Genomic DNA, 12,271 nt, shown 5'->3' on the forward strand with positions numbered 1-12,271 from the left:
TCCTGGACAATGATCCATGTGCACCAGAGAAGAATGTCTATATTGTTGCAGTTAGGTGAAGTGTTCTGTACGTGTCTGTTAGGTCTAGTTGGTTGAGAGAATTATTCAAGTCTTCTATTTCTTTATTGATCTTCTGTCTGGATGTTCTATCCATTATTGAAAGTTGTATATTGAAATCTCCTACTATTAATGTACAACTGTCTATTTTGCTCATCAAATTTGTCAATATTTGTTTCCTTTATTTTGGAGTTCTGCTGTTGGGTGCATAGGCATTAATTAACTGTTATGTCTTTGTATTAGTTTGCTAACTGCTGCTGGAATGCAATATATCAGGAAACGAATAGCTTTTAAAAAGAGGAAATACTAAGTTACAAGTTTAAAGTTGTAAGGCCATAAAAATATCCAAACTAAGAAATGCAGAGAAAGGTACCTTGACTCAAGAATGGTCCATGAGTCCAGAATACCTCTGTCAGCTGAGAAGCCATGTGGCTGGTATGTGCTGGGGTCTTTGGCTTCTAGTTTCAAACAGTTCCCTGGGGGCATTTTTTTCCTGCATCTCCAAATGTCTGGATCTCATGTTGGCTCTGAATTTTCTCCAAAATGTTTACCCTTTTAAAGGACTCCAATAAGCTAATCAAGGACTACCATGAATGGGCAGTGTCACATCTCAACCTAAACAAAGACCATACCCACAATCGGGTATACCACATCTCCATGGAAAGTAACTCAATCAAAAGGTTATACCCCCAGTTGGGTGGGTCAATCACCCTGGAATAAATCCAATCAAACTTTCCCACCCTAAACCACCCTATTGGTCTGGACCCACAAGATTGGATCAGAATTAAAACATGGCTTTTCTGGGGTTCATAATAGTTTCAAACCAGCAGTATTCTTATTGGATCAATTCTTTATGAGTATATAGTGATCATCTTTGTCTATCGTAACTGTTTTTGACTTAAAGTCTATTTGATCTGATATTAGTATAGCTGTCCCTATACTCTTTTGATTACTACATGTATAATATATTATACATGTAGTAATCCTTTTTACTTTCAATCCTTTTACTTTCAACATATATGTATGTCTTTAAATTTAAGGTGGGTCTCTTATAAACAGCTTATTGTTAGATCATGGTTTTTTATCCATTCTGCCAATTGCTGCCTTTTGACATTTAAAGTAACTACAGATAATGCAGTACTTTCTTTTGTAATTTGGCTATTTTGTGTCTGTAAATCTTACATTGTTTTTGACTCTTTATTCCTCTGCTTATGCTTATTTCATATATATTCGGCTTTTTGTATTGCAGCATTTTGAGAACCTTCTAATTTCTTTCTGTATACATTTTTCATGCATTTTAATTGTGGTTGTCATGAGGTAAATATTTAACATCCTAAATCTATAACAATCATATTTTATTTCATACCAGTTGTGCTGGTTTGAAAGGAAGCATACCCCCTAGAAAAGCCATGCTTTAATCAAAATCCCATTGCATAAAAGTAGAATAATCCCTATTCAATACTGTATGTTTGAAACTGTAATCAGATCATCTCCCTGGATGATGTGACTTACTCAAGAGTGGTTGTTAAGCTGGATTAGGTGATGACATGTCTCCACCCATTTGGGTGGGTCTTGATTGGTTTATTGGAGTCCTATAAAAGGGGAAACATTTTGGAGAATGGGAGATTAAGAGAGAGCAGAGCAGAACGGCACAGCCATGAGAAGCAGCTCAGCATACCTTGTCTCAGCACTTGCAGCTCAGCCCACGTCTTCGGAGATGCAGAAAGAAATCACCCCGGGGAAAGTTGTTGGAATCTAGAGGCCTGGAGAGAAGGCCAGCAGAGACCATCCTGTGCCTTCCCATGTAAGAAAGAACCTCAGTGTAAAGTTAGCTGCTTTTCCTCTGAAGAACTAACAAAATAAATCCCCTTTTATTAAAAGCCAATCCGTCTCTGATGTGTTGCATTCCGGCAGCTAGCAAACTAGAACACCAACTTATTTTTAATAACATACACATACACTTTTCCTATATCCTTCTATAGCCCACAAATTTTAACTTGTTAAAAAGTATATCATTTTGCATTATATGTCCAAAACCATCAATTTTGCAAACTTTTTATATATTTGCATTTTAGCAAGTTTGAAGCAAGTGGTCTTGCATAGCAAACAGCATAACATGATGTACTAGCATTTATAATTACCATTTGGTTTCCTATTAACTATATGGTTATTAGAGATTAGCATTCACAATTACCATATAGTTTCCTATTATTTATGTGGTTACTAGAGATCTTTATTTCTTTATGCTGCTTTGATCCATTTGTCTAGTGTCCTTTCCTATTAGTCTTAAGAACTTCCTTTTTCACTGCTTGCAGGGCCAGTCTGGTGGTGACAAATTCTCTCAGCTTTTGTTTAACTAGGGATGTCTTAAACTCCCCCTCATTTTTGAAAGAAACTCTTGCCAGATATAAAATTCTTGGATGTCTGATGCTTTTTCTCAGCATGGTAAAATATTTCATACCACTGCCTTCTTGCCTCCATGGTTTCTGATGAGAAAATGACACAATCTTTTGGGAGTCCCTTGTCCATAACTTCTTGCTTTTCTCTATTGGCTTTCAGAACTCCCTTCTTGTCCTTAGCATTGGACACTTTGGTTGCTATGTGTCTGGGTGTGGTTCTCTTTGAATTTATCCTGTTTGGGGTTCAATGAGCTTCCTGAATTTGTATGTTCTTATCTTTTGTTAAGCTTGTGAACTTTTTTTGCCATTATTTCTTTAACTTCTGCTCCTTTCTCTCTTTATTTCCTTTAGGGACTCCCATTATGCATATGTTGTTATGTCTGATGGTGTCTCACAATTCTCTTAGCCTCTGTTTGCTCTTTTTTATTCTTTTATTTTAGGGCCCTTCAGCATTAGCCATTTCAGTTGTCTTTGAATCCACTGATTATTTCTTCTGCCACTTTCAGTCTGCTATTGAAACACTCTAGGGCATTTTTCATGTCAGTTATTATTTTCTTTAGCTCCCATATTTCTCTGGAGAGATTCCCATATGGTTCATTCATTGCTTTCCTCACAGCATTTAGTTCTTTCTCTGTGTTTTCCTTTATTTCCTTGAGTATACTGAGGATCATTATCTTAAAGTCTTTGTCAGGTAAGTTTAAAGTTTGGTCTTTTTTGTTAATGGTTTCTGGATTTTTATCTTAGTTGGATAGGCCATCAATTTCCATTTCTTTGATTTTTTTGTATTTTTTTGTTGCATACTGTACATTTTAGTATTTTAAGGTTTTTACTCTGGGATATAGCCCCTGTTTTTTCTCCTGGGCCTGTTTTCATTAGAGGTTCCCCCAAATTTCCCATTTACAATCCACCAAAGTTTGAGTGATCACCACCTCTACTCCCCTTAGAATACACCTCCTCTCACTCTTGGGTGGCTTCTGGAATTACTTAATACAGGTAATCCTTTGCCCCAGCCTGTTTCAACTTAACTGCTTTTCACACTGTCTCAGCTGTCTGCAAACAGCTTCTCTGCCTTCAGGACAAACTCTGGGGGGGGAGAGCAGGAGACATATTTCCCAGCTCAGTCTTTCCAATTCACCCAATAGTTGATAGTCACATACGTGCACCCCAGTAGGCACAGAGGGGCCATTCTGCTCTCCCTGGAACACCACCAGAGAACCATATTGAGAGTGCAAGCTGACTCCACCTTGTGCTGTGGAAGGGGTTAGCAAGGGGCTAACAAGGGACAAAAGCTTCTTCTATGGCTTTTGAAGCTCCATTTTCTTAATTTAGCACCTGCATGGTTAATGTAGTCTAACTGATTTATAGAGTATTTTTATATAACTCTCTTTCAATTATTTTACTGTTCAAATATTTTCTTTCAGTTTCTGGTTTGTCTTTACACTTTCCTTAAGATATTTTCTTTAATGTATTTTTTGATGAACAGACATTTTTAATTTTAATGTAGTAAATTTTCTCAATCCTTTCCTTTATAGATTTGCTTTAAGTATATCTTTTAAGTAAGCTTTTTCTACACTGAAGTCATAAAGATATTCTTGCATATTGTCTTTCTTCTGAATGTTTATACTTTTCCTTTTAACTGTTAAGTAGTCAATAGACTGAAATGGAATTTTGAATATGGGCGCAGTATCACCATTTTTCCATTGAATAGCTAATTGTCCCAGTAATATTTATGAAAAGTCCAACATCTCTCAAGTGGTCCAGAATCTCACCTGTCACAAATAAAATTTTCATAAATGTAAGGCCTGTTTCTGGGCTCCTTATTGTGTTTCACTGATAATTTTTTTCCCACTCATTTGTGTTCCAGAGTCTAAATTACTACAGTTTTTATGATAATTCTGGCTTTTTAAGGTATGTGAAATATCACTATTTCTGGTCCATTTTTCTTCCATGTGTATGTGACTAATAGCTTATCAAATTCCATTTAAAAATCCTTGGGGATTATTTTTACTGGAATGGCATTGAATATATAAATCAACTTGAAGAGAATTTACTTATTTAAAATACTGAGTCTTCCAATTCGTGAACATGGTTTCTCTTTAACTTTATATAGGCTTTTAAAAATATCTTTCAATAATTTTATTTTCCTCCATGAAATTTTGCCTACATTTTGTTAGGCAAAATCTTGCCTATCTTTTATTTCTTGATGCTTTGTAAATGACTTATAAATTATGTTTTATATCTGTTTAAAATATATATTTTATTTAAATTATTGTAGTGGACTGAATTTTGTACTCCTATTTGGATATTTCTTGGTCTTAGTTTGTATTCTGGTATGTGTGAATCTGTTGTAAATATGACCTCTTCAAGACACCACTTCAGTTAAAGTGTGGCCCTACTTAATTAGGTTGGGCTTTAATCTGGATTATCAGAGTCCTTTGTAAGCAGAGAGAAAGTAAGATGGCAAAAGCCACGGGAGAAGCAAGAAGTTGGAAGTATATGGCACCATGAAGAGACATGAGATAACTCCACATGTGCTTGGCCATGTGGAACCCCAAGGTTTGTCAGCTGAACTCCACAGTTTTTAGGAAGAAAGCATCACCTTAGTGATGCCTCAGTTTTGGACTTCTTTATAGCCTCAAAATCATGAGCCATTAAATTCCCATTGCTTAAATAAGCCCATTTCATGGTATTTGTTTTAGCAAATTATTAAAATAATTATATCTCCAGCTAATTTGCTAAACCTCTATAAATGTTCTAAAAATTTATCTGTAGATCCTTTGAGGTTTTCTAAATGGACAACCACATTATCTGTGAATTAATAACAGTTTTTCTTCCTGTCCAATTTATATTTTTTGTTTCTTGTCCTTGACTTACAATGTGATTTCAAATGCAAGTAACAACTGATTTTCTAATGTTAAACCACACTTGCATTCTTGGCTAAACCCAACCTGGCCACAATATAATCTCTTTTTTTATACTTCGTTGGATATGGTTTGCTAATATTTTGTTTAGGGTGATTTTGCATTATTTTTATGAATGGGAGGGGCCTATCATTAATAGGTTTGATATCAAGGTTATACCTCATTATTTCATACAGCTCATATGGCCTTATGATTTTACTACATTCTTGGTCTCAAAGTTGTATGACTTTTATTTTTAAATCTTCTTGAATAAGTTATATGTGACTGGAATAATTTGTTCCAGTTTGGTATAATTAATACTTAAATGATTTGGGCCCTTTTTTTCCTTCCTTGCCCCCTCCATCCCTCCTTCCTTCATTTTGTTTTTCCTTCTGTCTGTCCTCCCTCCCTCACATTCGTCCTCCTTCCTTCCTCCTCTCACTTTCTCCTAACTCCTCCTTTCCTTCTTACCTACCTTTCCTTCTGTGTTGCTTTACTCATGGTATTTAATTTCCCTGTGAGTTTTGTAATTTGAAAATGGAGGCTCATATTTCTCGAAACTTTTCTTTAGGCTTTGAATAAAGGTTAATTTCTGCCAAAAGGATAAGCTTTTTCTATTGAAAAGTTGCATACAGTGATTATAATTTCTCAAAGAAAATTTTTTTCTTCACTTCCACTCAGCACCAAGGTTGACACTGGTAATTTTCAATGCAATTACCTGAGTGATAGATTTATTTTAATCCTATAGAGATGTGTAGCCCATGGGGTTCCAACTTTATGATGGAGTTTAGGCACCCCATATGGGAATGTGCCCTGGGTTTTGCCTACCACAACACAAAGCAATATCCATACAGTATTATCATAACTTATAGAATACTTAAGGTTAAATATGACAAAGTATGTGGAATAACTGTACAAAAAAAGACTATAAAACATTATTCTGAAGAAGATTCAAATAAACAGATATACCATGATCATGGATTGGAAGACATAATATTGTTAAGAGGTAAATTCTTTCCCAAATTCAGTGAGAATGTAATAAAACTCCCAAAAAACCTTTTTATAAAATTGTCAAGCTGATTCTAAAACAAATATGGAAATGCAAAGGACTCAAGTTTCCAAAAGAACTTAAAAAATAACAAGTTGCAGAATTTAAGACTATCTGATTTCAGAAAAGCTACATTAAGCAAGACTGTATGCTATTGGCATAGACAGATAAATGCATTAATAGAACAGAATAGCAAGTCCAGACATAGAGTCACACATATTTGCTCAATAGATTTTCATGAAGGTACAGAAACTACTTAGTAATGGAGAAAAGAGAGTCTTTGCAGCAGAATGGTGCAGGAAAATTGGATATCCTCATAAAAATTATGAATCCTGATCCATATCTCACTCTATATAAAACACTGAATTCAAAGTGGATCCTGGAGCTACATGTAAAATCTAAAACTACAAAACGTATGGAAGAAAATACTGGTAAAAATTGTTATGACCTAATTTTTGTATTTGATCTTAGGTATGACACCAAAAGAATGGTCCATAAATGAACAAATTAACAAATTGAACTTTATAAAATTAAAAGGTTACACTCTCTAAAAGGCACTTTTTTTTTTTGCATGAGCAGGCACTGGGAATCAAACCCTGGTCTCTGGCATGGCAGGTGAGAACTCTGCCTGTTGAGCTACTGTGGCCCACCCTAAACGGCACTTTTAACAGGATGATAAACAAGCTAAAGACTAGGATAAAATATTTTCAAATCACATATGTGATAAAGAACTTGTAGCCAGAATATAGGAAGAACTTTCAAAATGCAAAAATAAGTATATAAACATCCCCTACCGCAAAAAAAAATGGACAAAAGATCAGAGAAGACATTTCACTGAAGATATACAGATTGCAAAGAAGTACATGAAATAATGTTCAACATCATTTGTCTTTACGAAAATACAAATTAAAACCCAAACCATAATGAGAAACATTAAGCACTTATTAGAATGTTGAAAATTTAAAGACACACCTTAACAAGTGTTAAGTCAGGAAATGGAACAATTGGAACTCTTATGCACTGCTGACGGGAATGCAACATGGTTGAAAAACAGGGAGTTTTTTAAAAAGCCAAAATATACATGACTATATGACCCACTCATAGGTATTTACCCAAGACAAATGAAAGCATATACCTACACAAAGACATGCATTCTTAATGTTTATAGAAAGCAAACACTGAAAACACCGAAAGAGTCCAGTAGTGGGTGACAAACAAAATGTGATATGTCCCTACAATGCAACACTATTTTTCAGCATTTAAAATAATTGTCCAAAACTGGAAATAGGTTAACAAATTATGAATGTAACAATGAAATATTTTATTAGAGAATAAAAAGGAACAATTATTAATAAATGTTCAACATGGATAAACCTCAAAGACATTACAATGGGTGAAAGAAGCCAATATAGAAAAGTATATGCTTTATAATATCATTCAAATATTCTAGAATCGGCAAAAATAACCTATAGTATCAGAAAACAAAACAAATGGTTGCCTTGGGCTAAGTGTGATTGCAAAATTCTATGATGTAACTTCTGAGTAATGGAAATATTCTGAATCTTGATGGTGATGGTGATTACTCATCAAACTGCTAACTTAAATGCACTCAAAAGTATGTGTTTCAGTTTATGTAAATTATTCTTTATTAAAGTTGATTTTAAAATCTGAATTATGAATATATAATGTTAAAACTATTACCAAATTATACACTTAAAATCTGTGCATTTCTCTCCAGGTGGATTTTACCTCAAGATAGTTTTTAAAACTCCCTTTGGGAACTGGAATTTCAGAAATAAATTAGTTGCTATCATTCTTTCAGTATCATCATCAGTTTAAAATGAATGGAACTTTTACCACACTCGGCAAGCTCCAATGATAAGGCAGCTTTAGTACATTACATTAGTTCTTGGTCAGGTCATCATTTAGTTTTAATTGCTGAAGAAAATATACCTCTATGATTTAAAATGTGTTTCTATGATTTAAAAGGCAATTTCGAAGTAAATAAACTGGAAAGGAAAAGATGGCTATCTATGTAGTATTTACCTTGACATCATTTAGGTCATTTTAATCATCCTGGTTTTTTTCTGCAACTTTATTCAGTTATGACTAAAAAGAAGTCACATTCAGTGTGAGCCAGCAAGTTCTTATTTACAATGTCTCAAATGTTTTCAAGGGATGAAATATGCACTTTCCTTTTTTTTTTTAATCCAGATTTTGATGTAGGGTTATAAGATAGTTTCCATTTTCTCATTCCATAGTCTTCCAAAACAATTAAAATGTGGTGGCAAAAGCCCATAAGTGCTGAATCCCAAAGCACCAAAGTGTAAGAACAGATTATTTATTCAGTTGCTTTCCTATTTTCAAACTGCAGTCTTACTAGTTTGACATTCTTTTGATTTCTGTGTTCCATACAATTCTTCCCTTACTATCTCAGATTATAGACTGGACTAAATTCTATTCTCCTCATTTGACTCTACTCTACTATTTTCACCTTAATCTCTTCTGTCTGATTAAATTAGATGCAATTTCATGGCATCCTCTAATATCCCCTGTGCTATGCTCATCCCAAGTATATCAAATATCAATAAGCTATTGAAATGTATCATTGGATGGATTACATGCTATGGGTAAACAATGATTGAGATACATATGGTGTTCCTGAAACATAAAAAAGGGGTCTCTAGCCCAGCTGACATAGTCCACTGTGGCTTTGTGGAGGTAATGAAGCCAAACAGAGCCCTGAGAGGTAAACAAGAACGAGTAAGCAGACACACAAGGGCCAGTGCAGGCAATGTATTTAAGGCAGAGAAACCAGGAACAGAAAAGGCTTGGGAGGCCATATGGTGTCCCTATGACCCAAAGGATAGTAAGCGTCTATTCTCCAGTGTAGAAAGGACAATTTCTCACTATGCCGTTTACATTTCAGAACTTCTTAGGGAAAGTTTCCTATCCTAACCTCTCTTCCTTTGACATTACCCATCTCCTTGTCTGCGTTCATGTTATGAATAATGTTTTTATACACCAAGAATACTCCTAGAGAAGACCCTTCAAGGAGAGAAGGATGACCACCTACTGAGGATGCTGTGTGTGTGTGTGTGTGTGTGTATGTGTACACACACAGGCGTGTGTGCATGCATTTACATTGCTTAGGGTAGATTAGGCATTAGGATAAGGACTTCAACTGAATGTTTTTCAAGCACTTCATTAACACTGGGTTTCAATGACAAACAATTACCATTTCGATAAGAATGCAATTAAATTGAATGATTTTAAAATTCAGTCAAACTGGAGTCAGTGAACAAATCATTGAAAAAGTTATTTATTTCTCTTATTCTTCAGGATTATCTAACCACCAAAAACTGTCCCTTTCAAAATGCCTAACTCCCCATTTTTAAGCTCTGCTATCTCTGCTCTTGGCACTTAAAAGTAATAATGCTTCTTATAATGTTTATAAGCATTATTCAGTTTTAGACATTTTGGTATGCCTAACATATAAATCCCATGTAAATAAGAATTGCTATAATGTAAACACATGCATTTAGATTTTTTTTAAAGTTTAGCCTTTCACTTGAAAAATTAAGAATTGTGTACCAATTGTTTGCAAGAATGAAATTAGATTTAATAGACAATATAAATTACTATATATTCATTATATTGTGTAAACATATACACAATATATGTTGTTGTATATCTTTTTTCCCCTCTAATTTGAATCACAAAAGTTTAAAGTGTTAGGGGTTAAAAACATCCATGGGTAAACATTAGGAATGGGGCCCAAGTTGCAGAACCTGTGCCTAAAATATGCATTACATTTTAGAATTAAACACTGCTATTCCAAATGATTATTTTCAAACTACTGTTGAACATACAAAATACAGACTCTAGAAAAGATCTTCAGAGCATAGAGCAAGTTAATAAGACACAGAGAATATTTAATTTCACACATGAAGCAAGAAGGTACAGGTAAGCATTATTTCTTTCAAATAACAAACCTTAAGGAAATAGTTGTTATTGTTATTGCAGTTGCCAGAGACTCCTTGCAATTCAGTCACAGTGCTCTAAAATAATTGACAACAAAAATTTAAGAAGTTTGTCCTTCCTTCCAGAGCTAGAGATAGAGAAAACACTGAAAATTCAGGGCTTGCTGTAATACACACTAAAAGAATATTGCTGCAGCTTGGTAAAAGTGCCCTACTTTTAGTTGCTCAATATTTCTCAATATTGTAGATACAGAATAAAGTCAATTCACACTATTAAATTCACATTATTAAAAGGACATCCACAATAATTACAATCTCTTGTTCATTTAGCACAAGCTGCTTCCAACTAGGAACAGCAAACAGCATGAACCAAATTTAATATAATCCTTCCAACGATTTTCACACGAAAATCATAATCTTACAAACCTTTTAATACTTACGCAAACAACAACTTTCATAATATTTTTTGTCCCTAATTAATATACGTTAACACAAGCAATAAAAGTGCATATCCATGTGGGTAACTGATCTAAATTGTATTCATTTAAAAATAAGCTAAGGTTGCCATGATATAGTTATAATGATATTAATTTTCAATAATGAAATCAAATTGTAAAAGAGATTAAATTATGTTTTACAGAGAAGGGGTCACATTTCTGGAGTGATGATTAGCATTGTTATGAACTACTGCCTAAAGAGACTTTGAACTGCCATCTATAATCAAAGGCTCTACAATGTACTAAATATTATGTTTTAAGCGAAGAAAGAAGTAAAATAATCATATGCTTTTAAAAGTGCATGTATAATAGATGACTTCATTTCAAACAACCATATCTATTTTCTAGCTCAAAAGGGTGGTACTATACTTTTCCTTTCCAGTCTAAGCTTACAGCGTTTCAAACTGCGTACTGCTCTTTGATAGAAAGATATCTAAAACATACATACATGCTCCATAGTCCACAAAATATATACCAGAATTACCTTTTCCCACTACTGAAAGGCTAAACATTGATAGCCATGAAGTGTGACAGGAGGTTAAATTTATTATTGAAATTAAAATCTAGTTGAAAAATTCACAATACCCCCAGAATTCTGTGGGATAGTGTTGACTGTCTGAGGGATTTATTCAAATCCTCCATGGTTACCTTTTAGATTGTTAAAAAGAAAAGAAAAAATAAGAAAAGAACAATAATTCTAATAAATCCAGTAGTAAAATCACTAATCACGACAAAATTCAGATCTACATTCTCAATTGTTCAAATTTACATCACCCCGTTTTAAGTGTCCTTTCTCTTAATCTTCTATTCTTCAGCCTTTTAGCAGAGCCATTTCAACTTCTAAAAAAATAATAAGACTATTTAACAGACTGTGAACAGAAACCAGAAACAGGAATGCAATCTAAAATTGAATTGGCTGCTTGCTTATTTTAAGCTCTTCTGGTTTAAATATTTGGGGGGACATAAAAAAAGAAAAAGTAGCATTTTTATCGAGTTTTGAAAGTTATAAATTTCAAATTCTATTGGATTATGATTTATACTTATTTACTATCTAAGGATAAGTAGTGCACAATAAGGTGTTCTTATTCCTAAACGTGGTACTGAAAGAGGACCACCATACTTTTGTAACTTAGGGATATATTTCTCACATTGTGATATTTTCTCTGTAGCCAATTCCTCTCTGTCAATGTGACAAGCTCCAAGTTATAATAAACCTTGGATGATTTGATCAAAACTGGAAGCTATCTATCCTTCAGCATACAATGCTGGTCTAAGTGCTGGCTCTGGAAATTAGTTGAATGAATTTGGTTGTCCTGTATCTAATTAGAGGTTTTCTTGGCTGGTCCAGGGAATGTCAGAGGGCATGATGTCAAATAAAAATGATACT

At 34.0% G+C, this 12,271-nt stretch overlaps 1 protein-coding gene across 12 annotated transcripts in view; it reads right to left on the reverse strand.

Moving 5' to 3' along the window:
• The window catches only part of PPP1R9A (protein phosphatase 1 regulatory subunit 9A), a 434,558-nt gene that overhangs the window by 111,409 nt on the left and 310,878 nt on the right, over positions 1 to 12,271 (reverse strand). For 7 of the 12 annotated variants that reach the window (XM_077123485.1, XM_077123509.1, XM_077123522.1 and 4 more), the window contains exon 7: positions 10,400 to 10,465. The exons of the other annotated variants lie outside the window; for them this stretch is intronic. In XM_077123485.1, the coding sequence (XP_076979600.1) occupies positions 10,400 to 10,465 (66 nt within the window). The remainder of the gene's footprint in view (positions 1 to 10,399; positions 10,466 to 12,271) is intronic. 12 annotated transcript variants of the gene reach the window in all.

The sequence above is a fragment of the Tamandua tetradactyla genome, chromosome 1, assembly GCF_023851605.1.
Source record: "Tamandua tetradactyla isolate mTamTet1 chromosome 1, mTamTet1.pri, whole genome shotgun sequence".
NCBI lineage: Eukaryota > Metazoa > Chordata > Mammalia > Pilosa > Myrmecophagidae > Tamandua > Tamandua tetradactyla.